Source organism: Anopheles arabiensis, chromosome 3 (genome assembly GCF_016920715.1).
Source record: "Anopheles arabiensis isolate DONGOLA chromosome 3, AaraD3, whole genome shotgun sequence".
Lineage (NCBI taxonomy): Eukaryota > Metazoa > Arthropoda > Insecta > Diptera > Culicidae > Anopheles > Anopheles arabiensis.
In genome coordinates, this window is record NC_053518.1 from 4335430 (window position 1) to 4358388 (window position 22959).

At 46.5% G+C, this 22959-nt stretch overlaps 4 protein-coding genes and 1 long non-coding RNA gene across 5 annotated transcripts; 4 read left to right on the forward strand and 1 right to left on the reverse strand.

The window, feature by feature from the left end:
• The first annotated feature begins 4111 nt into the window (after positions 1-4111).
• Positions 4112-6405, forward strand: LOC120900911 (probable cytochrome P450 12a5, mitochondrial). The gene is made up of 8 exons (XM_040308510.1): positions 4112-4529; positions 4585-4831; positions 4890-5006; positions 5067-5223; positions 5290-5405; positions 5465-5621; positions 5683-5931; positions 5997-6405. The coding sequence occupies exons 1-8, from the start codon at positions 4226-4228 to the stop codon at positions 6330-6332; spliced, it is 1683 nt and encodes a 560-aa protein (XP_040164444.1). The 5' UTR covers positions 4112-4225; the 3' UTR covers positions 6333-6405.
• LOC120900915 lies at positions 4980-6143 on the reverse strand. Its single transcript, XR_005739261.1, has 2 exons — positions 6050-6143; positions 4980-5904 (listed from the first exon to the last, which is right to left on the reverse strand). It is a non-coding gene; the product is annotated as an uncharacterized LOC120900915 (long non-coding RNA).
• Positions 6406-6874: 469 nt separating the features above from the next.
• On the forward strand, positions 6875-9406 carry LOC120900913 (probable cytochrome P450 12a5, mitochondrial). Its single transcript, XM_040308512.1, has 8 exons — positions 6875-7168; positions 7557-7803; positions 7872-7988; positions 8059-8215; positions 8284-8399; positions 8461-8614; positions 8676-8924; positions 8994-9406. The coding sequence occupies exons 1-8, from the start codon at positions 6970-6972 to the stop codon at positions 9324-9326; spliced, it is 1572 nt and encodes a 523-aa protein (XP_040164446.1). The 5' UTR covers positions 6875-6969; the 3' UTR covers positions 9327-9406.
• A 362-nt stretch (positions 9407-9768) lies between these two features.
• LOC120900914 (cytochrome P450 CYP12A2-like) lies at positions 9769-12020 on the forward strand. Its single transcript, XM_040308513.1, has 8 exons — positions 9769-9964; positions 10029-10275; positions 10367-10483; positions 10549-10705; positions 10772-10887; positions 10953-11106; positions 11171-11419; positions 11489-12020. Exons 1-8 carry the CDS (start codon positions 9769-9771, stop codon positions 11819-11821), a joined length of 1569 nt encoding a protein of 522 aa, XP_040164447.1. The 3' UTR covers positions 11822-12020.
• Positions 12021-12131: 111 nt separating this feature from the next.
• Positions 12132-14554, forward strand: LOC120900912 (probable cytochrome P450 12a5, mitochondrial). The gene is made up of 8 exons (XM_040308511.1): positions 12132-12481; positions 12544-12790; positions 12852-12968; positions 13032-13188; positions 13247-13368; positions 13438-13591; positions 13657-13905; positions 13962-14554. The coding sequence occupies exons 1-8, from the start codon at positions 12241-12243 to the stop codon at positions 14295-14297; spliced, it is 1623 nt and encodes a 540-aa protein (XP_040164445.1). The 5' UTR covers positions 12132-12240; the 3' UTR covers positions 14298-14554.
• Positions 14555-22959: the final 8405 nt, after the last annotated feature.

Sequence of the window (22959 nt, forward strand, 5' to 3'; positions counted from 1 at the left end):
ATACAATAGCCACCAAGAATTGCCTTAATTTGCAGAATATATTCCCCTGCTTTGTTTCTTAGCAGGCCATGCCAGCGCCATGAATGATTTGAATCGCTCGGACTCCCATTTGTCCTGCCCCAGCGCCTGCTGTGGGGAATGTGTGTGTTGGGGGAAATAATCGGAAGAAGAGTCTCTGTGTGTGCGCGGTGTGTGTAAATGGTGTGTGATGTTTATGTTGTACTTAGCACGTGAACGGGAAGCTTTATCGCATTTATCGTTGCCTTTGCGGCTTAGCCGCATTTTATGCGATGAATAGATGGTGGCATAAATTGTGTTCATTGTGTGTGTGTGTTTTTTTTTGTTTGCTTTGTTTTTTCGCACCTCAACGGCTAAGCTTCAACGTACGCGCCATTTATGCTCAGCAGTAAAAAGGGCAACGAAGGGCTAAACTTGCATGCATGTTGGTTATCTGCTTTAATTTCCTTCCCATCCCCCCGCCCCCCCCCCCCACCCCGTTTGAGGCAGGCTCGAACAGCTCGAAGGGGGCGGGTTTCGTTATCGAAACGAAGACGATTAGTTCCGCTACTGTGATTGCGTTAATTAAAGGAGCATCCATGTGTTTGATTAAGTTTAACTCACGAACACACACACACACCCGCGGGCGCACCCGCACTTCTGGATGCATAAGCGGGAGGTTGAGAAGGGGTGGCACCCTTTTCTTTCCTCGATTTGCCATTCCGTGGCGGTGAAGGTTTGTTTTGCGAAATGAGCGTAATGAATTCGATGAAAGGTTTTGTAGTTCACACCTCGCCGGAGCGCCACGAGCGCCACCGGACAAAAGGTAAAGGGAAGGCTCACTGAAGCGGTTACAGCACAAGAAAAAAGGGCAACAGCAAACCCAGCGAAGGGTGTCCTCGTTGATTGGAGCAATTAGCTGCCCATCACACACATAAACACACTGGGCATCTATTGTTTTATTTGATCGAGGTTCTTTTTTTTACCAAAGCTGGGCAGCGCAATGTTTGTTTTATCGGAACGGGAGGGGTTTTTCGCAATCGCAATCAACCATCAACTAGCGCCTGGAGGTGGGTGGAATGTAAGCCCACACCGGCTTGGTCGATTGGTCGATAAAGTAAAACACCGTTTCACTTAACGCGTTTGGCCGCGTCGCACAGTAGTTGCAAGTTGGTAAATGGAGCGTGTAACTGTTTTGCCAGGACCATTAGCAATCGGTTGTGTGAGGTAGGTTGAGGATTATGTTCCATGTAGATGATCGTATTGAGTAGTTCTTTTACTACTGAAAAGGCTTCAAACGATTGGAAAAGTCTTCAAAAATACATCCCTCAAACTACTGAGAACTCCACAAGGTTGTCGGTCGCGTGACTGCTCCTTCCCGGTACTGCTACCGGTTCCATGTTCGTGAGGTTAAATCCTCTCGAGACCATGTTGACATGTAGCAGTACCCCCGACCCAGAACTACTAGGAACTCTCCCTCACTTACTCTTTTCTTCTCTTGCGTGTGTGTGTGTCCCTCTACCATTGAAGAATAAAAATCATTACAAACCACCACAACGGGATGCATCCCTCTGCCCGGTCCAGTCTGAGTCGCTGGTGGTCAAAAGGAAGCAACCAATTGTGTGTGTATGTCCCTTTAAGGATGGGCAAAAGAACGGCGGGAGTGTCCTCTGCAGAAGTAAGCTTCGCTTTGTGTACGTAAGAGAACGGGGCCTTGTGTCCTAGCAGTAGGACATCTAGGAGAATAGCATTAGGTTGACCAAACACAGCAGCAGCAGCTGGTGTGTTGTTGTTGATGTTGTGGCGAGGACAATAGCAAACAACCAGCTTGTGCCTTTCTGTGGTAATGAATCGTTTAATAGAAGATGGTAATAATATTTGCTTTGTGACCGATTGTGGTCTATGCATGTGATGCGCGATGTATGAAAAAGGCATATGTTTAAGAAAGAAGCTGTTTTTTTTTGTTGGGAGTGAATTCTAGAGTTTTGTTGAGATAGACACAGACAGCTACAGGACTATGTTCTTGGCAATAAAATGGCGAAAACGCAGTTAAAACTATCAGCAGAAATGAGCTATAATTGAAGAATTATACTAATCAATTGAATAAAACAAACACACTCATAGGCAGACACCATCAAACAGACAAGCCGACTAGAATTCCGTTCATCTTGCTGCTCATTCCTCTTTTCCCCTTACCTTTGACAACTAAAAAAACTGGTGCGCAACACTCTATTTTGTTAATTTTAATTAAATAAATTTGTACCTACGTGTGTTAGCAGCGTGTTCACAGCAGCAACAGCAGCAGCCAGATCGCTGACGCCTGATAACAACACGCGTTGTCAGCTAGTTGTCGCACTACTTTACCTCCCCCCTCAGTTGCTCCTTACCCCCTTCTGGCAGGAAAGGGGAACCCTATCATCACCCCGATTGCGTACGTACACGGCTGCGAAGGTCAAGCTGCGCGCGTAGCCCCTTTTGCGCGCATTTTCTTTCGCAAAGGTAGGTAGCCTGAGCGCGTTACCTGACACGACAGCTTTGCGCTCTGCCAATTACCACCATTATGTTCGGTGACGATGACGGTGGTGGCGGTTCTGAGTGCGAGGACACATCCACTCAGTGTGTGAGGCGAAGGGGGGGGGGGGGCATGTTGGGTGGTAATTAAATAATTACCGGGCTTAAGCTGCTCATTACTAGTTGACTTGTTTTATAACATTATTTGCTGAGCGGTGAGCGGTGTGTAATGGAGCTCCTGGGGAGGAGCCCGTCAAGCTCCTGGCGTTGTTGTCTAGGAACTGTGTGTGTGTGTGAGAGAGATTGTGTGTGTGGATAAGCAACAGTAGCGTGTGATTTGAAGCCTGCTAAGATGGGTTATTTGATCTTTGCTACAGTCAAACAACTTTATGCTGTAGTCGCATAGCTTTCTTCCTTATTTGGACGACCATTTTGTATTTTAAAATAAGTACCAACATGGCTGTACAGGTTATGATGGGGTGCATCATAAAACGGTGCAAATCACCCCCTCAGTGCCAGAACTCAATCACCCGGACGGACACCCCCCAAAACGGGACCGAAGCATGACAGAACAGAGCGCAGCCCGCCTTATACGATTCGTTAAAGTGAACGATCACCAACCAACGGACGGTGTTGCCCCGTACCCATGCACCATTCCCTCTTTCGATTCTTGATGAATCATACCGTTAATTGGTTTAATTTTCCTTTCTCGACATCCCGAAAAAACCTCGAGGACATGGAGAGAAGTTTTAATTGGAAAGTTTCTTTCTTCCTGCCGTTATTGTCCTGCTTCCCCTCAAACCTCGATACGGCAGCCTTAAACAGGCCACGATAAAAAGGGAACACATTATGATGAGTCCCCATCTCTCCCACCTCCCCGTGTAAGGTGGAAAGGTAATTGAAAAATCAATCAAAATGGCACCGGTTGCCCCCGGTTCGGCACCGCGTAAAGTGTTGATGACCGTGCTCTTTGCATGCGGTACGATCGCGTTTGAAGTTGGCAGGTTGGCGGCGGTGGCCGCGATCACGGGGAAATCATCTCCCGCGGGCCGATTGGATTCGACTCAATTCGGACCCAATTTACCGAGCGGCGTTCATTTTCTATTCCAGCGGCACTGGGTTTCGTCGAAATGGGCAACATTACATTGACTTCAATTATGGCAAAAAAGCTCAACACCGAGCCGGTTGTGCTGCCGAAGGTGATAATTTATACATTTCGTACGGTTTCTCTGTTGACTCTGGGGCGAAGTTTATTGCAAAATCGCGTGTTTGCTGGTGCGGTTCGATTGGGCCTGGTTACGCGGCTGCAGGGCATTGCAACGTACACACCATGTGAAGTTATTATTTCCCGCACAGGAGCAACACACGGGGGCAATCATGATGATGATGATGTAGTTGTTCGGGAAAATATGAATTACGCTACAAGTATGATTAAAACCGTCGGAGGTTTGTTTGACGTTTTGAGATTCACCCTGCCCCTCTAAGGGTTAACGTCGGCCTAGTGCGCATTTTTCGGCAATTTTATTTTGCTCCAACACATACACACCCGCTAATTGAACCGTCAACGAAACACATTCATACGCGCTACAAATGACCTCGCGATTAGACGCCGCGTATACTCTGCTTCGCGCAAGATAAACGCCGGTCCGAATTCACGCATACGCGAAACCATGCGCAGGCATACACATACACCCGATCTCGTGTGCAGAAGGCCGTTATGATTTTGTTACATCGCGTCACAAACACTCACGCATATTGTTTGCGGTGCGGTCAGTTTCACGGCACGATGGGACGGTCGCATCTCAGTATCTGTCCGTACGTTTGCCCGTTCGCGATGCTAAAATTAACAACCGTCAATTCGCTACGCTTCCGGCCTTTCGGTGGTGCGGTTCGGTGGCGTAGCGCTACAGCGCAACCAGCTGCTGACACGTCCGTCGATCCGGAGTGGGAGAACGCGCTGCCGTTTGAAAAGATTCCCGCACCGTCTTTACTCGGATTTCTGAAGGAATTTGGACCTTTCGGTAAGCACCAGAACCAGCTCTAGATAAGCAAGTGCTAGTTCACGTTTTCGCACAGGTAAATACAAGGATGGTAATCTGTACGATATCAACAAACGATTACGCGAGCTGTACGGTCCAATCTTGCGGATGAACGGTTCGTTTGGGAGGGAAGATTTGGTGATGACGTTCGTACCGGAAGACTTTGAGAAGGTACTGCGCTCGGAGGGTCCCTGGCCAAGGCGTACGGGGATGGATTCGTTCGTGTACTATCGCAAACAGCATCGTCCGGAGTACTTTAAGGGCTATGGCGGGTTGCTGGCCGAGTAAGTGACCCCGTGTTTGGGTGTGGCATCTCACTTGAAGATTTGCGTTAATTTGCAGACAAGGCGAAGACTGGCACAAGATGCGAACGATCGTCAATCCGATCATGATGCAGCCGAAGGTCATCAGGCAGTACGTGGACAAGGTCGATACAGTGGCCCGGGAGTTTATGGCAATGTAAGAGATGGAAAACCTCCAAAAGAGAGACTTTTAACAATCTAATTCCGCGTTCAATAGTGTCCATGGTCTGCGCGATGAGAATCAGGAGTTGCCGGCTGACTTTAACGAATGGTTGAACCGTTGGGCATTCGAAACCATGGGTGTGCTGGTGCTGGACTCGCGGCTTGGTGTGCTGGACAAGGACCAAACACCCGAAGTTACCCATTTCATCGATGTAAGATCTTTTCGGGTGTAAATGTAAATGGGATCAGCTCGTTGATACTTGTCTCGTACTTCACAGCTAACGAAAGAGGCAGTCACCTTGTTCTATCAGCTTGATATACTACCATCGATATGGCGGAAGCTGAAAACACCTGCCTTTTACAGACTGATGCGTGCATTGGACGAGCTTTATCAGTAAGTACATTCCCGGGCGAATGTTTGCAAATGCTCCAATGCTGTTGTTTTAACTCCAGTTTAATTGCTACCCGAATCGATGAAGCTGTAATAAGGATGGAAAAGAATCCAAGCGCTGATCAGGACACGTTGAGCATTCTGGAGAAACTGTTGAAGGTGGATCGTAATGCGGCTTTCACCATGTCGATGGACAGTTTGTTCGCTGGTGTTGATACGGTACGGTAGTTCAGCTCCAACCAATTGAACCGTCCCGTTGATATTACCCCATTTCCCACAGACCTCCTCAGGATCGACGGGAATTCTGTACTGTCTGGCCAAGAACCCCGACAAGCAGGAGAAACTTCGTGCCGAGCTGCGGAAGATTATGCCCAACAAGGACAGTCCACTCACGCCGGATAGTATGAAGAATATGCCGTACCTTAGGGCTTGTATCAAGGAGAGCATGCGCATGTATCCACCGACCTCGGGCAATGGTCGTTGTACCGGAAAAGACCTCGTTCTGCAAGGATATCGCGTTCCCAAAGGAGTAAGCATCATTAAGAGTTGTTTCACAGGACTAGCTCAGGCTAATGGAAAGCTTTTCTGCTCCAGATTCTCGTAGGAATGGGCCAGCTGGTACTGCAGCGAGAGGAAGGCTACTTTACCCGCCCGTCGGAGTTCATGCCGGAACGTTGGCTTAGCGGGGAGGCTGCGGCCGGTTGTCCCAGTGCCAAGGAGGTTCATCCGTTCGTCTACCTGCCGTTCGGGTTCGGGGCCCGTTCCTGCATCGGCAAGCGGTTGGCAATGATGGAGATGGAGATACTGGTGTGTCGCATGGTGCGCAAGTATGATATTGGATGGAATTACGGCGAGCTGAAGTACAGAGCGACACTTGTCAACATACCTGCGAACGATCTAAAGTTCCAGCTGAAGGAAGTGAGCGATTGAGCAACTGCTTAGGTAAGGTGCTAGTTGGTAAGGGATTACTGTTTTGCAAATAAATGGAACGAACCAATGTTCAGTGGTCGTTTGTTTGATTATTTCCACTTCAAACGACCCCCAGTGAGAAATACCGTTAGCAAAGCGCAATTTGCGGATCACCTTTTGACTCGGAACACTTGTTTGCAGGTGTTCATCAGATGTTGATGACATGATTAGACACCAGATGGACAATGAAACCCTTCACGCACACATGTACAGCTACGTATCTCCAAAGTCACGGCCAAACCGTCGGAGTAACGCACCAACACACACGCGCATGGGCCAAACAAAGCGCGCTTCGCGTCGACATCTAACAAGGTCACTGGTAGCGTTTGGCCGTTGCGTACGCGTCGCTGTTGAACACGATGTGGAACGTAAACATTTAGCGACGGATGCTACCCTCACAACCAAAACCAAATGTATACGATGCGGTAATTTGCAACGCCGATAAGCTAGCGCGGTGGAGATCGCGTCTAACAGCTTTTCAAGGAAATGTATGAATACTTTTCATTAGTTTAAAACTCACATTTAACTGCAAGAGGTGTGATCCATATTTTGTAATTGTACATCTATTTTTGTACTCAACCTTTATCTGAACTGAAAAATGTTGATGCGTCGTTGTTGGTTGATGAAACCCATCGGATGTACCCGATCTGGCCGGTGGCGTAATGTTCAGGCGCAAGCGCAACGGAACACTGCAACTGCAGAGCATGTGATCGATCCGGAATGGGCCACAGCCAAACCGTACAAATCCATTCCCGGGCCAACGCTGTGGCAGCTGTTCCGTGGGTTTTCTAAGGGTGGTAAGTGTGCCAACGACAACGCGCGATCGCGCGCGATCGAGAGTGTGACAACAAACGCTGTTGTGCGGCGCAGTGAGATCATTTGTGTACGCGGCATCCGAGAGTTAGCTTGGTTAACACACACAAACACACACAGAAGCATAGTATTTGTGAAGATGGGGGTTTGTTTTGATTGAGCGTAACGTAATCTATGCGCCCGTGTTGACCGTTTCCGCAACCGGCTGTCGCCGTCGGTGACTGTGTGTTTGTGAGGGATGAATGAAATAGTAAAGGGCACGTATGACCTTGGCGCGTTTTGTTTACATACGATCGCGGAGATGAGTGTTGATATTTTGATATAATTTTTGGATGTTAAAGTTTTTAAATATTAATCTTCAACCTTCGATAGGCTGCTACGATGGACTTAATCTTATCGAGCTGCATATTCGTTTGAGGCAAGAGTACGGAGATATTTACCGCATACCAGCGGCCATGGGCCGTGCCGATGTTGTGATGAGCTTTGCGCCGGAAGACTTCGAAAAAGTGTTCCGTACGGAAGGTCAGTATCCGGTGCGGCGAAGCTTCGACACGATGACGTACTACCGGCAGCAGGTTCGGCCAGATATTTTCGGTGAACTGGGTGGGCTGGTTACTTCGTAAGGAGATCCGTTGCGTTAATGGAAGAATTGCCTTATTGAAGTGTTGAATTGTGTACACCTTTCAGACAGGGAGAATCGTGGCAAAAGATGAGAAGGATTTGCAACCCGGTACTGCTGAACCCGAAGACGGTGAAGGTGTATGTCGAGCAGATGGATGCTGTGAGTCTTGAGTTCATGGAGATGTAAGGAAGGAATATGATCAAAATTGAAGGAAAGATATGCGGTTTAACAGCTTTATTTGCTATCCAACAGTATGGCCAATCTCCGCGACGAAAAGAATGAACTGCCGGCCGATTTTAACGAATGGTTGAGTCGATGGGCCCTCGAGACGACTGGTGTGTTGGCGCTGGACACTAGACTGGGTGTGCTGCATTCCACGGACTCCGGAGAAGGACAGAGGCTGGTAGATGTGAGTGAGAATAGCTATAAATACAACATTTCACTTCAATTACATTCATACATTCCCATAATATCCAGGTTGTGAATGAGATCTTCTGTTTAACGTATCAACTGGATGTGCTACCATCGGTCTGGAAGTACATCAGTACTCCAAAATTTAACAGACTTATGAAACTGTTTGATAAGCTTACTAAGTGAGTATTGCTTAACACGCGACTATGCTATGAATGTATCACCCTTTTCAATTGTTTCAAGTTTAATATTGGATCAAATCGAACGAGCGATGGTAAGATTTGAAAAGAATCCAACGACTGACAGCAATCACAGCGCCCTCAAGAAGCTGTTGAGCATTAACAAGCATGTAGCGGTGATCATGGCGTTAGATATGATATTTGCCGGCATTGATACGGTAGGCTCTTTTCCAGGATTTTAGTTTTGCCTTTCCTTAATCATTCATCATTCGATTCTAGACGTCAGCAGGCTCCGTTGCCATACTGTACTGCTTGGCCAAGAATCCCGAAAAACAGGTAAAACTACGCGCCGAACTCCGCACGATAATGCCAACGAAAGATACCAGGCTAACGGCAAGCATGATGAGCAATTTGCCATATCTTAGGGCCTGCATCAAGGAGGGTATGAGAATGTTTCCCCCTGCGGCTGGGAATTTTCGTGCCACCGGACGTGATATTGTGCTGCAGGGATACCGTGTACCGAGCGATGTAAGTGACTTTAGGAATATATTCGTTTGTTTACCCTACCAACACCACAAAATGTTCTTCCAAAAACAGACGGACATTGCGATGGGTGCACAAGTGTTGTTGAGGGATGAAAAATACTTTCACCGTCCGGCTGAGTTTATTCCCGAACGGTGGCTGAACGATCGTGACGCGTCCATCCCGAGCGCGAAGGAGGTGAATCCGTTCATTTTCCTTCCGTTTGGGTTTGGTTCGCGCAGCTGCATTGGCAAGCGGTTGGCAATGATGGAGATGGAGGTGATACTGGCCCGGTGGATTAGACAGTTTGAGTTCCGGTGGAACTACGAGGACTATAAGTTTCGCACGACCGTTATCAACATGCCGGGGTGTCCGCTGAAGTTTGAGATCAGGGATTTAGAGGACTAATGTGGTGGTTATTAAGCAGGGTCAATTATATTGTTAAATGATCTTATAACTTTAATAAAAAATTGCCAATTTATACGATATTGATAACTGTTTCTTTTTTGCACCCAAAACATTGACAACGCCTATCTTATCGAGTTGATACATACATGGCTATCAAGGGTTGATATGAGTATACGGGGGGAGTGGAGTGAGTAATAATCGCGGAATGAGTTTGCTATTTTTGGGGCGCGAATGTGTCTGTGCGTCACTTCACGCATACACAGTACAGACTTCCGCGCACGCATGTATAGGTTTTGCGCTAACAAAATCACTTCGCACTCAGATTAGATAGATCATTGTAGGGTGAAACAGTCGCTTCGGAAGCAGCTGGTGTAGCAGATTGTTGAACGAGCAGTGTCGAGTTTTCTGTGCAAAAAGTGTATTACAACAAAGTGAGTGCAGAATGAACGTGTTAAAATCTCCACTGTGGCAACATTGGCTACGATCCAGCGTGCTTCCGTATGGGACAACTTCGAACAGACTGCTGAGTGCACAGGCCGCGGTCGAACACGTAGATCCGGAATGGTCCACGGCGAAACCGTACGAATCTATCCCCACTCCGTCCTTTATGAAGATGGCCCGGATGTTTGGCAAAAATGGTTAGTCAAATTAGGCGTGTAGAGGTGCTATGCACAATTAGAATTATGCTCCTTTTTTATAAAGGTCGTTACGCCAATCTGGATCTGGTGGAGTTGCATTCCCGCATGTGGGAAGATTACGGTGATATCGTTCGCTTTAAGGGAATGTTTGGTCGCCGAGATATCATTATGACGTACAGCCCATCTGACATTGAGAAGGTGTTCCGCAACGAGGGACAGTGGCCGATACGCCGTGGGTTCGATAGTTTTGCGTACTACCGTACGCACGTACGACCAGATATCTTTAGCGAGACGGGCGGTCTAGTCACGGAGTAAGTAGTTGCATCTTATCATCTACTGAAGGAAGTGAGAAGTGTAAACATGGCAAAAGCTGATATGAATCGTTTCATTTCGTACTTTCAGACACGGCGAAAAGTGGCAGAAGGTGCGCACCATCGTAAACCCGGTGATGATGCAACCGAAAACAATTAAACTTTACGTCGATCAGGTGGATGAAATAGCGCGAGAGTTTATGACACTGTAAGCGTTAATTTGTGTATGCTTAGCAAGGATGGTAAGGTGTTTTACAATCTCTTTTGTTGCAGGGTAGCAGGCATGAGAGATGAGAAGAACGAGCTACCGAAGGACTTTGATCAGTGGCTTAATCGGTGGGCGCTTGAAACGATGGGTGTTCTGGCGCTGGACACTCGGTTTGGTGTGTTGAAGGATGAACAGACAGAGGAAGCCAAAAAGATCCTTGGAGTAGGCATCTTTGACGATTGCAACTAATTATGATCAAGTTATTAACGAATCATTTGAATATTCCAGCTTGTACGTAACATCTTCGAGCTAACGTATAAGTTGGACGTGGAAATGTCGCTCTGGAAGTACATCAGTACACCATCCTATAGGAAAATGATGAGTGTCTTTGATGATCTAACAGCGTAAGAAGATCGAAAGAGGAAATACTACAGAGCAAGTTTTAATTCGATTGTCCTTCGTATTACAGATTGATCATGGCCAAAATCGATGAAGCGAAGCAGCGTCTCGAGAAACAACCATCAAACTCAGCCAATCAAAGCGTACTGGAGAAGCTGCTTAAGATCAACAAGCACGTTGCAGTGATCATGTCGCTTGATATGCTTATTGCTGGAATTGATACGGTATGAGCTATGGAGGTGCATCTTCCTTCCAAAAATCTTCCAAAATAACAATCAATTCTTGTAGACATCATCCGGATCGACCGGAGTGCTGTACTGTCTAGCGAAGAATCCGGAAAAGCAGGCAAAGCTGCGTGAAGAGCTGCGTACCATCTTGCCCAAAAAGGACTCACCATTGACGGCGGAGAATATGCACAATCTACCTTACCTTAGAGCCTGCATCAAGGAGGGTCTGCGGATGTATCAACCCGTCGCTGGAAACATGCGTGCCGCCGGTCGGGACTTGGTCCTGCAGGGCTATCAAATTCCAAAGGGAGTAAGTGTACCTCAAAGAAGCTGATATTAAGAAGAAAGTGTATTGAAAGTGTTATTTCCATCTTTCCAGACGGACATTGCCATGGGTTCCGCGGTATTGCAGCGTAGCGAGAAGTACTTCCGCCGAGCCTCGGAGTATCTACCGGAACGTTGGCTTTCCGAACGTCCAGCAGATGTGCCGAGTGCAAAGGATTCGAATCCCTTCATCTTCCTTCCGTTTGGCTTTGGTGCACGAAGCTGTATCGGTAGGCGGCTCGCCATGATGGAGTTGGAGATGATTACCGCCCGGCTGGTGCGGCAGTTTGAACTTCGATGGAACTACGATAAGCTGCACTTCAAGCAAGCGTTGATCAACATTCCTGCCAATCCGCTGCAGTTCGAACTGCGGGATGTAGATCACTGAAAGAGTGGAAGCTATGTTTTTTTTTTATGTTCTACATAACTGTGTTATCTGTGAAGGAGAACCCGAACAAACTGTCTTCCTACGACTTGTAACAAATTCCCAGTATTGAAGGCGTTATATGAGCTCTACAGGGTGGATCAAAATAATTATTCAACTGCAAAATACATCTGAAATAAAAGTTGACACGTTACCTTTCAAACAGTTGCTTTAGGAAATAAAACATTTTCTGAAAACGAATATAAAACATCATTGATAAGATATACTCACGTAGACGCCCACTACAATTCAATGAATCGCCCTGTATTATCATTGATGTGTGAAAATAGCTTGTCACCCTGCTGTCTAGATAATAATGTTGTTTGTAAGCACACTTCACTAGCACGCTGCGATTGATTGAAGCACTCAGCACCTTCAGTTCGATGCACCCTTCGCGAATGTTAGTTGTGTGCGCGTGTGATTTTCCCTTCCGAAAAATGGCTTTGCGTACTTTGATGCAAAGGTCTCGTGGTTCCACTGAACGTTTGTGCGCCAAAAGGTATGTAAACACCGTTGCCACAGCAACGAAGCAGTTCATCGATCCGGAATGGAGCACCGCAAAGCCGTACAAAGCCATTCCCAGTCCGAAGTTGTTGGCGTTTGCGAAGGAATTCAAAGAAGGAGGTAAAGCGACCGTTGATGCCTAAAGATCAACTACTTATGAAAACAAAAACCCTTCTTTGTAGGCCGTTATTACGAACTTACCGGTGCCGATCTGTTTGCTCGATGGCGTGAAGATTACGGTGACCTGATACGCATCAAAGGAATGTTTGACCGACCGGACATTGTGGTTACCTTTCAACCGGAAGACTTCGCAAAGGTATTTCGCACCGAGGGTGCTTGGCCGATACGGAGAAGCTCGGCAACGCTATCCTACTATCGGGAGAAGGTGCGCCCGGAGGTGTTTGGAGAGCTGAGCGGGCTCATAACGACGTGAGTGAAGGTGCGAGGCCTACGATGGTACGTTTCGTCTAGTAATTACTGTTCTCTCTAGGCAAGGTGAAACGTGGCAGCAGCTGCGGACCATCGTGAACCCGGTGATGATGCAACCGAAAATCATTCGCCTCTACGTGGATCAGGTGGATGCTGTTGCGAGAGAGTTTATGACAATGTAAGATGGGTTGAATATGGGAACTTGTGGATATTTTTAGCTTAAATGTCTCATTATACACAGTGTGGCTGAACTGCGCGATGCAAAGTGTGAAGTACCGGCCGATTTCAACCAGTGGCTGAACCGTTGGGCACTAGAGACGATGGGAGTGCTCGCACTGGACACGCGGCTTGGTGTACTCCGACCGGAACAGACAACAGGGGCAAAGGCTATCATTTCGGTATGTGTAGGTCGAATAAAAAATCATTGTCATTAAGGTGTTTATTTCGATCCCACAGCTTGTGCAAAAGATATTCGATCTGATGTACCGGCTGGAGTTTGAACCTGAATATGTTCTTTGGAAATACTTCCAAACTCCATCGCTTAAGCTGCTGATGAAAGAGTTAGATAATTTAACAAAGTGAGTTGGAAAATGAGATATAAAACGGAATCTTCAGTTACAAGTCGTATCAATCTTGTACAAATGTAGTCTTGTGATGGGGAAAATCGATGAAGCAGTCCGGAGGATTGAAAAAGCACCCAATATGGAAGGAACTCAGAGTGTCCTGGAGAAACTGCTGAAGACGAACAAGCAGCTAGCAGTGGTGATGGCTTTCGACATGATAATGGCCGGAATCGATACGGTAAGGTTGATCTTCATCAAGTTGATCATTAAATTCGAATGACCTGTTGACATCACTTTTCGCAGACATCATCGAGTACGTTTGGCATTCTGTACTGTCTCGCGAAAAACCCATCCAAGCAGGCGCTACTGCGCAAAGAGCTGCGTAGTATTCTTCCGCACCATGATTCACCCTTGACGCCGGAAAACATGCGCAACTTGCCGTACTTGCGTGCTTGTATCAAGGAGGGACTGCGGCTGTACCAACCAACGCCAGCAAACGTGCGGAACGTGGGTCATAATATCGTCCTGCAAGGATACCGCATACCGAAAGGAGTAAGTAGTGGAAGCGTCCATTTACAGGTCAATGTTTAATGTTTTAATCGTTTTAGATGGAGGTAGTGATGGGAACGCTAGCGTTGCAACGTGATGCAGCTTACTTCCCTCAGCCGGACGCATTTCTGCCGGAAAGATGGCTACCCGAAGGACAGGACACGGGTGTACCCAGCGGAAAGGAGGCACATCCGTTTATCTTTCTCCCGTTTGGATTCGGTGCAAGAAGTTGCATCGGCAAACGACTGGCGATGATGGAAATGGAGATCGTTATTGCACGGCTTGTGCGTAGGTACGAGGTGGGATGGAATTACGGCAAGCTCAAAGTGAAAATGGGCTTTGTCACTACTGCCACAGTGCCGCTTCAGTTCGAACTGAAAGATGTGATTGATTAGCGGCATCTATAAATAGCTCTGTAACGCTAACGGCGATAACGGTACGTCCGGTGGTGTTGGTATGCAAGTGTTTTGCATGAGTCAACTGTTCTAATCTAATCTTATCTTGCCTCTATTCACTGACCTAGTACACTGAAAAGGAGTACTGGCCTATGTTTTATGATAATTGAATATAATTTGAATATTTTGCTCAACAACTCTTCCAATGTTGCACAACCATTACCATTGCCTTTTGTCACATAAATTTTGCAACCTTATTTTGATACTCGTCTTTACATTACCAGTTTACAACAAAGTGTTTTGAGAATTAATTAAACAACAATGTATCGCAGAACAACTGCCCCAACAGACCATTCGATGGTTCCGATACTATCAGGCCCCGTCTTAAGGTGTTGTTTATCGACGTGTGGAAAACGAGATTGTGACATTGATAACACAATTTACTACCTAACCCAACCCAGTAAGCTAATAGCTCCAGCTTGGCAGTATTGGCCGGTGCAGTCCATAACCTTCCCCGAAAATGGGTGCATGCTGTTATCACAATCTCCAAGTCTCGCTCGCACCAGCATCGATGTGCATGTGGCAGGGCCGGCCGAAGGAAAACTAGCCTCCGAAGGTGAATAATTACTGAACAAATTCATTTAAATTGTGCATAATTTCTCAATTATTCAGCACACTAACACACACACACTCGTACGACGGTAGCGCTGGATGGAAATGAGCTTCCGGGCGGCTTTGGCCAATCAACGGTAGGTCCTTTCACTCAGCAGCAGCAGCAGCATGTCGAACGCGTGTATGCACCCGTATGCACTACCTACAGAGTGCAGTTTTTAGCCTGCAAAGAGACACAACAAAAATATAAGAAAAAAAGGGGGCTGGAAAGAAAATCGGCGCCTTGCATCGTCAACACATTAGCATGCAAATGAGCTCTGGCCACTGAAACGTTTCTGTTGTTTGTTGGTGATTAATTTCGAGGATAACAAAAACAAAACAACTGCTCTGCAGCTTTAGCTTTAAAAGGGAGCTACGGTTTTAGCGAGCACTTTTCTGCCTACTTTTTTCTTACTCGTGTGACTGTGGCGAACAGGGAGTTTAGCTGCACTCTAGTCACGATCGACCCACGATTGGGGACGATTAGCACTTAAAGGTAGGTTCGCCCGCCCTGTCGGGAGGCCATTGCCCGAGGTCCACTCCACATCTTAATGTTCATGATTTTCACAATTTCATTAGCATCGGTTAATGAGCAGCACCGCTGGGTGTACCCGATCGTGCAGTGGAATGCACTATTTGCTTCGTGCCGCCGTGCTAGATGCCACCGGGACATAAATTTCACCTCCCTCCGCCATGATGGTGGGCGTTTGATCCACCTAATTGGAAGGCTCATTTGTGAGGGGGAGGGGAAGGGATGTCGGAACTGAAGCCGCCAAAATGGCTTCGTTGTGCGTTGCGTTTGTTTGATTGCGGAGACAGGCGAGTGTGCGCGCATTATGCTCATTAAAGTCGTTACCGCCACCACTCGCGCGCCCGTGCGCAGAGTAATCGCGTCTCGCCGCGATGAAGGGTGCCAGTTCATAGCCACCTTGGATTATGCACGTGGAAACGATTACTTCCTTTGCGCTCGAGTAATGCCGGTTGTGCCGCGATGCACAGGCCGTTGCTGTTGATGGGTGATGGTCCTCGTTAGGGACGGTTTGAGGTCGCCCCGGTGGGCACCCATTGAGTGGCGAATAAATAAATCGTGCGTGAAATATCGTGTGAGGATGATTTGCGCTTGTAAGACGGTAAGAATTAGCTTTATAATTAATAAATTGCCAATTAGAGAGATAGTAATGTTTAGAGCAAGGGCGGGTTTTTTTTCTTTGTTTCGTGCGAAATTATTACTAAAACATTACACCGAAGCTTTATTATGCATAGTTCGTTAAGCACAAAGCTCATGTTTGCTAGGAATAAATGATGTAAAACGAGTTGATGGGAGTTAACGGAAATGCAGAAAGTAATGTTTTGCTAATTCAATTAGAACTGTTCCTTATAACTCGATGCTTCTCCTCATGCACTCTTCTCGCAGGTGTTTATCAGTGTTTTAAAACGCTCTTAAATGCAATCAAGCTGTATGCTTATCTTTATTCCAAAGAGCTCCATTTGCTGTATCAAAAAGTTTGAAAAAGAGAAAAAGATCACTTCATATCTGACCTCCCCGAAAAAACCCCGAAAACCATACTTTGTGATCGTGTTCCTGCCTGCCTGCCTGCCTGCACACTGCCTTGAAAAACATGTTAAGTGTAACTAACTCATTATGTTCGAGGCAATCCTTGGCGCGACCAGCAAGAAGATATCGTGTTTTTCTTTCCCACTTTATCCTCATCTTTGGGGCGATCTTCGCTTCCCTTTTTTCGGTCATTTTCTGTGTGTTCTCCCGCAGAGCGAGACCCTTCCATGTCCTTCAACCCCCCCTGTAGTGTGCATTGGAGTCAGTGAGTTTGTTGGAGCTTTTTGCTTCCTTTTTGGAGCTGATGCTCAAGTTTACGAGAGGCTGATCGTCGTCTAACGTTGGTTGATGCTAATCAAAAATTTTCCCCCGTTCCTTCACTGCTGGAGGGCTTCTCGGTGGGGGGACCATCTTTCATGGTTTCCAATGAAGGCATCGTCTGTCCTTTCCGTGTGTCTGTTTTTTTGGAGTGGTGCCCGTTCTAGCCATTCCCCGATGCAACACACTCGTAAACACCGCGAAACGGCCGAGAGGGAAAGAGAGAGAAGAGTAAAAATAAATCTTCAAAACGAAGCACCACAACCCCGAAAGCGATGCCTGCGGGGTGTGCTGCAGCCACGAGAGCACGAATCAAAGTGTTCTTTTTCTTTCTTTTTGGTGTTCTGTTTTTTCGGGGAGTTAATTTGGAAACTTTAAATTATCTCATTATGGGTGATTTCTGTTTCTTCGAAACGCGCGTTCCCGTATTGGGGGGAGCCCCGTCCGCCACCGAGATCGGGCCCAGTATGGGGCGGATGTGATGGGTACCATCGTGAGCCGCCATTATCGTGCTGTGCTGGAGTGTTAGGGGGCCTTTTTGAGGTCTCTTGCTTCTCCATTTTCCTAAATTCTGGCCCCGAGCCCGAGCTTGATCATCATGATCGTTTGCGGGCTGGGTCCGCTTGCAGCTGTGCGAGGAGGGAAGACTGCGCGTTTGAGTTTGATTCGATCGTCTGAGAATTGCTTAATGGTGTAGTTGGCTTGAGATTTGACTAATTTCGGCAGGCACGCACGCAGCGTTTTCGCAACATGTTGGAATTGGAAGAAAATTGACACATTACCAGTATGGTGGTTGAGGCTGTGCACAATCACCGAGGGACCTTGTGGAGGTTATTTCGATTGACAATCGTCAAATTTACAAGCTATTATGGTATGGAACAGGATGAAGGAACTTACTGTTACTATGGTCACAATCATGAACGGTAACTTACTATCACAATGATAATAAGACAATCATGAACGTGATTGCAATGGTAAATGATGTCCAATTTATGGAGGAATTGGCTAGAGTTAAATCCGATCATTAGTTAAGCTTTGCTAGAGTATACCATTCTCAAGCTACACTCTTAGTGACTCATTGGAAAGCAATGTCTCTCTCGAAGTCAACATTTTCCCATGCCCGAAAGTAGGTGCAATAAATGACTGCCGGGGATGGAAAGTTCACCCGTCACCGATTGATTTGTGCTGCGAAATATGAAACTAACTCGACCCGATCGTGCACATACCTCCTCCCCGGGCTCGCAGCAAATAATCACCCAGACCTCATGAGGCATGAAACTATTTCAGGAATCCCGACACACACACGGCACGACGAGTTGGCACTTTATTTAGGGACCGTTTGCCGAGACACGGTAGCTGTGGCCGGCTCATATTACTTGCGATTTAAAATTCAAAACTTCAACCGCACACTCAGCCGTCGGACACTCTCTTGCGTAGCCGTCCAGGTGCCGGTCCTATGGTTTGGGGCGCACTCCGGCTGGCTTCCGTTTTGGGGGGGGGCCGTACTCGGGTGATGAGTAACCGTCACCGTCAAAAGGTACGCTGATCGACATAATGAACCACGGCAAGGATCACGATCACAAACACGCGCGAAAGGCACCGAGACACCGAGGCCAGAAAAAGCTTTCAAATACTCCCCCCCTCCCCTTTCCCATGATTCTATGCATGATCATCTTCATCATGGTGCGTCGTGCATTAAGAGAAGCGAAAACCCCGCAGATGAACACAGTCGTGATAAATGATTCGTCTCCGTTTCGTTGTCTCACTCCGAAACCGAAAGGATCCTCGGAGGCCTGCTCGGAGGTTTGGCTGATTATCAAAAATAACACATTAGTTCCCGTTTTTATTTCAATTTAGCGTGGCAACCTCCTCATCATCAGTATCCCCTCATCATCATCGTCATCACCATCATCATCAGCAGCAGCAGCAGTGTGCGTGGTGAAGTGTGCGTGAAGATATAAATATTTCATGGATTATGGAGATTTAAAACGGTTTTCAAACGAAACGCAACATGGAAGTAGCATTTCCAGGCTCTTGTTTTTCGTCTCGAGTGGGCAGAAGACGGTTGGAAGAGAGGTGAAAAATATCAATCCACTAAACGCGACCAGTCGTGGTCGTGGACGCTCCCCGTTTCCTAAAGGTGACCCCAAGAACAACAGTGAAGCAGTGCTTTTTTTTTGGTGAAAATAATAAATAAAGCAGAGAAACAAATGGATAAAAATAAAACTCACGCTTGCCTGAATGAAGTAGAACGACAATCGTGGAAAGAAACGCCGTCCAGCGCCGAAAGCTGCCACCGAATTGTGCCACAATCGAGCGTCGAGGTCTGGGCCCGGGCGCTGTAAAACGGGGTGGATGGCAGCAACGTCCTGTCACGTTTGAAATTGGCGGCCATTTTTACTTGGCGGTTCTGCCGCGGATCTGGGCGCTCGTTTCGTGTGATTCCAATGAAATGTTTGGGGTGCCGAGTTCTGGGGAAATGAAGCTAGCTGCGGGAACATAATTTTTAATGTCGATACACAATCGCCGTGTGTGTGCATTGTGTGTGTTTCGCCGTCTGCGGCACAAATTTTGATGTTTTATGGTGCGTCTGTGTTCTTGTCTTTTGATAGAATTTAATGGAAAAGAAAGGCATCCACAACATTCTTAATTTCATTTCAAAACTTGTTTTATTTGTTTTCCTTTCACAGCAAACGGCAAACACGCAACGACAAAAAAAGTGGAACATTTTCACTCATCTGCCGCGCGGAGTTGGATTTGAATGATTGAAAACACCCGATCCCGCAACGAAACGGAAAGCAATAATATCTTCACCTTTTTTTGTAACACGCTTTCGGAACGCTTTCATCCACCCCGGCTACCGGGACGACGACCGTATGGTAAAACTGATAACCCATTCGCGCTTTATGCTTTATTGGTGAAGTTTTCTGAGCGTGGGCAATAAAAGGTTTACGATCGCGAATAAAAGTTGGTAGGAATTATTTTCAATCCTGCAGAAATTATGTTTCCTGCTTCTTCTTTTTTTCTGGAGCGAAAAGAAAGTAAAACGAAGGCCTCTGACGGCAATAAATGCTCAGAATGATCTGAGCACACCGAACTAGGGCCCCGGAGTGGTGGTGGTGGTGAACAACTCAGAAATCAACAAAACAATCCGTGACGCTCCAAACGATGGCTCATAAATTATGAAGAATCAGCAGCAGGTACGGCAAACGGAATCATACATTCGAAAGGGCGAATTATTGGAATCGGAAAAGTGAGGTCGAGCTTTCGATTGAACTCGAACGATGGGTGGAGGGAAATTAACATGTTTCGCGTTCGATTCGCGGCAACCGCGTTTCCTTCGATGGGTGTTTGGTGCTGATGCCATTCACGCTGATGGGTATTATTTACCTTCGGCTTTTGGATTTGCTTTTTGTTGGATATGGCCATAAAAATAATGAACCAAACAAGGGGAGTTTTTGTGCTTTTTTGCGCTTTTGATGAAAGAAATGGTTGATGGAATGTGAAGGAGTCAGCAGCCGTCTTGGAGCGACCTTCCGATCGATAGCAAAAAAGATTGTTTGTTCTATAAAACTGCTGCAGATGGAATAGAGTGTGCTACAAAATGAAGTAAAGGTACACGTTTAATTGCAAACTGATTGATGAAATCGCAATTAATTGGCGCTTTAATTGCCAGGTGAATTGAGCAGTACATTGCGAGGGATTTCCTAACTTGTTGCCTTGCTCCATGGGTTCATAAAGCACCTTTATGAAATGAAGGTTGGAATGAAGCATTTTATAGATGCTTAAATGCAACCAGTGTTGATGAGTACTTCGAATTGTTGCTTGTAATAACTATAAAACACAACAATCGTTATAACAACGTCCGACAATGCACACTACCCAAAGGAGTTATAATTAATGTCATTTAGAACCCCAACAAAGCACGATCATTCTGCGTTTCAATGTAAATGAGAGTCATTTACCACAACTGTTAACGGCGCAAAATCAATCACAGCCACCTTCTAACCGAACGTAATTTCAATACTTTCTAACATCACAAACCACACCAAAAAAATAAATAACACAAATTACTCGCGATACGATCGATTCCTTCCACCTTCTGCTTGCCTGTGAAGGAAAATCATCGCATCATTGCTGTCCTGCCCACCTCCCTCGTACACTAAACCAATTTATAAACCGTCCCTAAGGCTGTGTTGCTAGAAACGATCAAAGAATTATCATTTCAAGCTCTCGACCAGCACGACGATCCCCCCCTGTTGCCACCGAACTGATTTGATGGATCGAGGATAATTTAATTGATTTATTAGCGTCGACCCCCGGGAAGCCATGTTAACAGAGCACAGCGCAATGCCCGTGGAATGCCCGAACCCGGTAAAAACAGAAACGTAGGCAAAAACAGGCCGAAGAAAACAATCACAACACACAGAACGCAATTACGTTGTTAATAACTGGATGGATAATTTATAAAAACAACTACATCATTTCTTAATTTTCGTTCATTTTGTGTAGAATGGGGTGGGTTTCGTTTACTTCATCGTTCACTGTGCCAATGGCTGGTTCCCGCAGGTTCGCAACTGCTGTTCGGGTGTGCGGGGTGCGGGTGAGGTCTTACCGTCTTCGTAGGCCAGCATCCGTGTGCTTGTTGTTTTGCCTTCTCCATTCCACCAACCACTTTACCGTGCCTTTGGGGGGAGTGTGATTAATGATCCCGAAATTATATGTTCGTACAGAGCCCTCGGATCGATCGGTCGGGAAGGAAGTGCTTGTTCTGGGGAATTCATAGTTGATCTACCCTGTGTAAGTGATACAAAATAATTGTCCAATATTTAGTTGTTTTCCATCGTCAGAATGAAAGCTTAATGCTATAAACATGACCATACAAAGAACATTTATATTACGTGAAAGATCACTCCCAAAATGGAGGAATATAATCGGCCCTCCACAATCAATAATCTAATACCTTTTTTCTAATGTAATTTCTTTCCCATTCCAGCACTCCACTCCAAAGCGAAGGCCAATGATTTTTCATTTTAATTTAATTCTCTCTTTCTCCCCATTTCCCTTTCGCGGGGGGAAGAGAAAGTAGAAACCCGATGGCGAGAGCATCATTTTTTTGTTGGCCAAACATAGAAGGAAAAATCATTCCCCGTTTGACTAATATTCTTTCTTCGCTTTATTTCCCCGATTCTGTCCAATTCTCCAATTTCCTGGTGTTTGGTGGTGGTGTTTTTCGAGGCTTTTAAATTTTCTGTTCCGTCATGTTCATGTTCCTGCTTTACCTCCATCTTGTGGGGCCGTTGCATCCTACCACTCCACTGTACACGCAGTTGGATCAGCGTTATCAGCGGGGCGGCTACGACCCGCTCGATTCGTGTGTTGCGTATCATTAAGAAGCGGGCGGCCGGCACAGTTCGCCCACGTTTTGCTGGAGGATATTTTTCTCTTACTCCAAACCCCACACGGCGGGACACGATTGTGCGTGTGTGTGGCTCCAGGCAGGGGTGCTCGCAGTGAGCGAAAATTGAATAAGCGACCGTAGAGGGAAAGGCCATTCTGTGCACCGTGTTTTCCATTTACATATTCATAAATTTAAAATAATAATGATATTCTCATTTATTATTAAATTTACCCAATCGCGTTCGTCCCGGGCGCGCTCGCTCGTTCAACTTTGTGGCGTCGAATTTTCTCTTTTTATTAGTGGCGAGCTTATTCACCTTCTCACCCCCCACGAGGGGGTGGCCATTTCGGTTCGGAATGGACGTTTCGATCGCTCTTATCCACGCGAGATAAACTATCGGAGCGATGATGGCGTGGATGATCCTCGCCACGAAACGAGGGAATATATTTTAACGTAATCGATTTCCCATTCCCTTTAAAAACACTGCAAACACCCGCATACTTCCCGGGTAGGGTGAGAGGGTAGAAGATAAACCCAGAGAGCATAAAACCAGAGCGAGAGAGAGAGAGACAATCGAAGTTCATGCAGGTCCCCCGGGAGGCTGTTGAAACAATATCGTAAAATCCAAACCGCATCGTCATCGATACGGGAATGATTGTGCATAATGTTGTTTCCCATCACCATCTTGTTTTTCCTTTCCCTCTTCCAACCCCGTGTCTCTATTGGGCCCTAGGCGA

Coding starts and splice junctions, on each gene's coding strand:
- LOC120900911 (XM_040308510.1), top strand. CDS start 4,226: ATGATTTTGTTACATCGCGTCACAAACACTCACGCATATTGTTTGCGG. Junction 5,406..5,464: donor GCATTGGACGAGCTTTATCA/GTAAGTACATTC, acceptor TTTTAACTCCAG/TTTAATTGCTACCCGAATCG. Junction 5,932..5,996: donor GATATCGCGTTCCCAAAGGA/GTAAGCATCATT, acceptor TTTCTGCTCCAG/ATTCTCGTAGGAATGGGCCA.
- LOC120900913 (XM_040308512.1), top strand. CDS start 6,970: ATGTTGATGCGTCGTTGTTGGTTGATGAAACCCATCGGATGTACCCGA. Junction 8,216..8,283: donor AAGGACAGAGGCTGGTAGAT/GTGAGTGAGAAT, acceptor CATAATATCCAG/GTTGTGAATGAGATCTTCTG. Junction 8,925..8,993: donor GATACCGTGTACCGAGCGAT/GTAAGTGACTTT, acceptor TTCCAAAAACAG/ACGGACATTGCGATGGGTGC.
- LOC120900912 (XM_040308511.1), top strand. CDS start 12,241: ATGCACCCTTCGCGAATGTTAGTTGTGTGCGCGTGTGATTTTCCCTTC. Junction 12,482..12,543: donor GAAGGAATTCAAAGAAGGAG/GTAAAGCGACCG, acceptor CCTTCTTTGTAG/GCCGTTATTACGAACTTACC. Junction 13,906..13,961: donor GATACCGCATACCGAAAGGA/GTAAGTAGTGGA, acceptor TAATCGTTTTAG/ATGGAGGTAGTGATGGGAAC.
- LOC120900914 (XM_040308513.1), top strand. CDS start 9,769: ATGAACGTGTTAAAATCTCCACTGTGGCAACATTGGCTACGATCCAGC. Junction 10,706..10,771: donor AAGCCAAAAAGATCCTTGGA/GTAGGCATCTTT, acceptor TGAATATTCCAG/CTTGTACGTAACATCTTCGA. Junction 10,888..10,952: donor GTCTTTGATGATCTAACAGC/GTAAGAAGATCG, acceptor TTCGTATTACAG/ATTGATCATGGCCAAAATCG.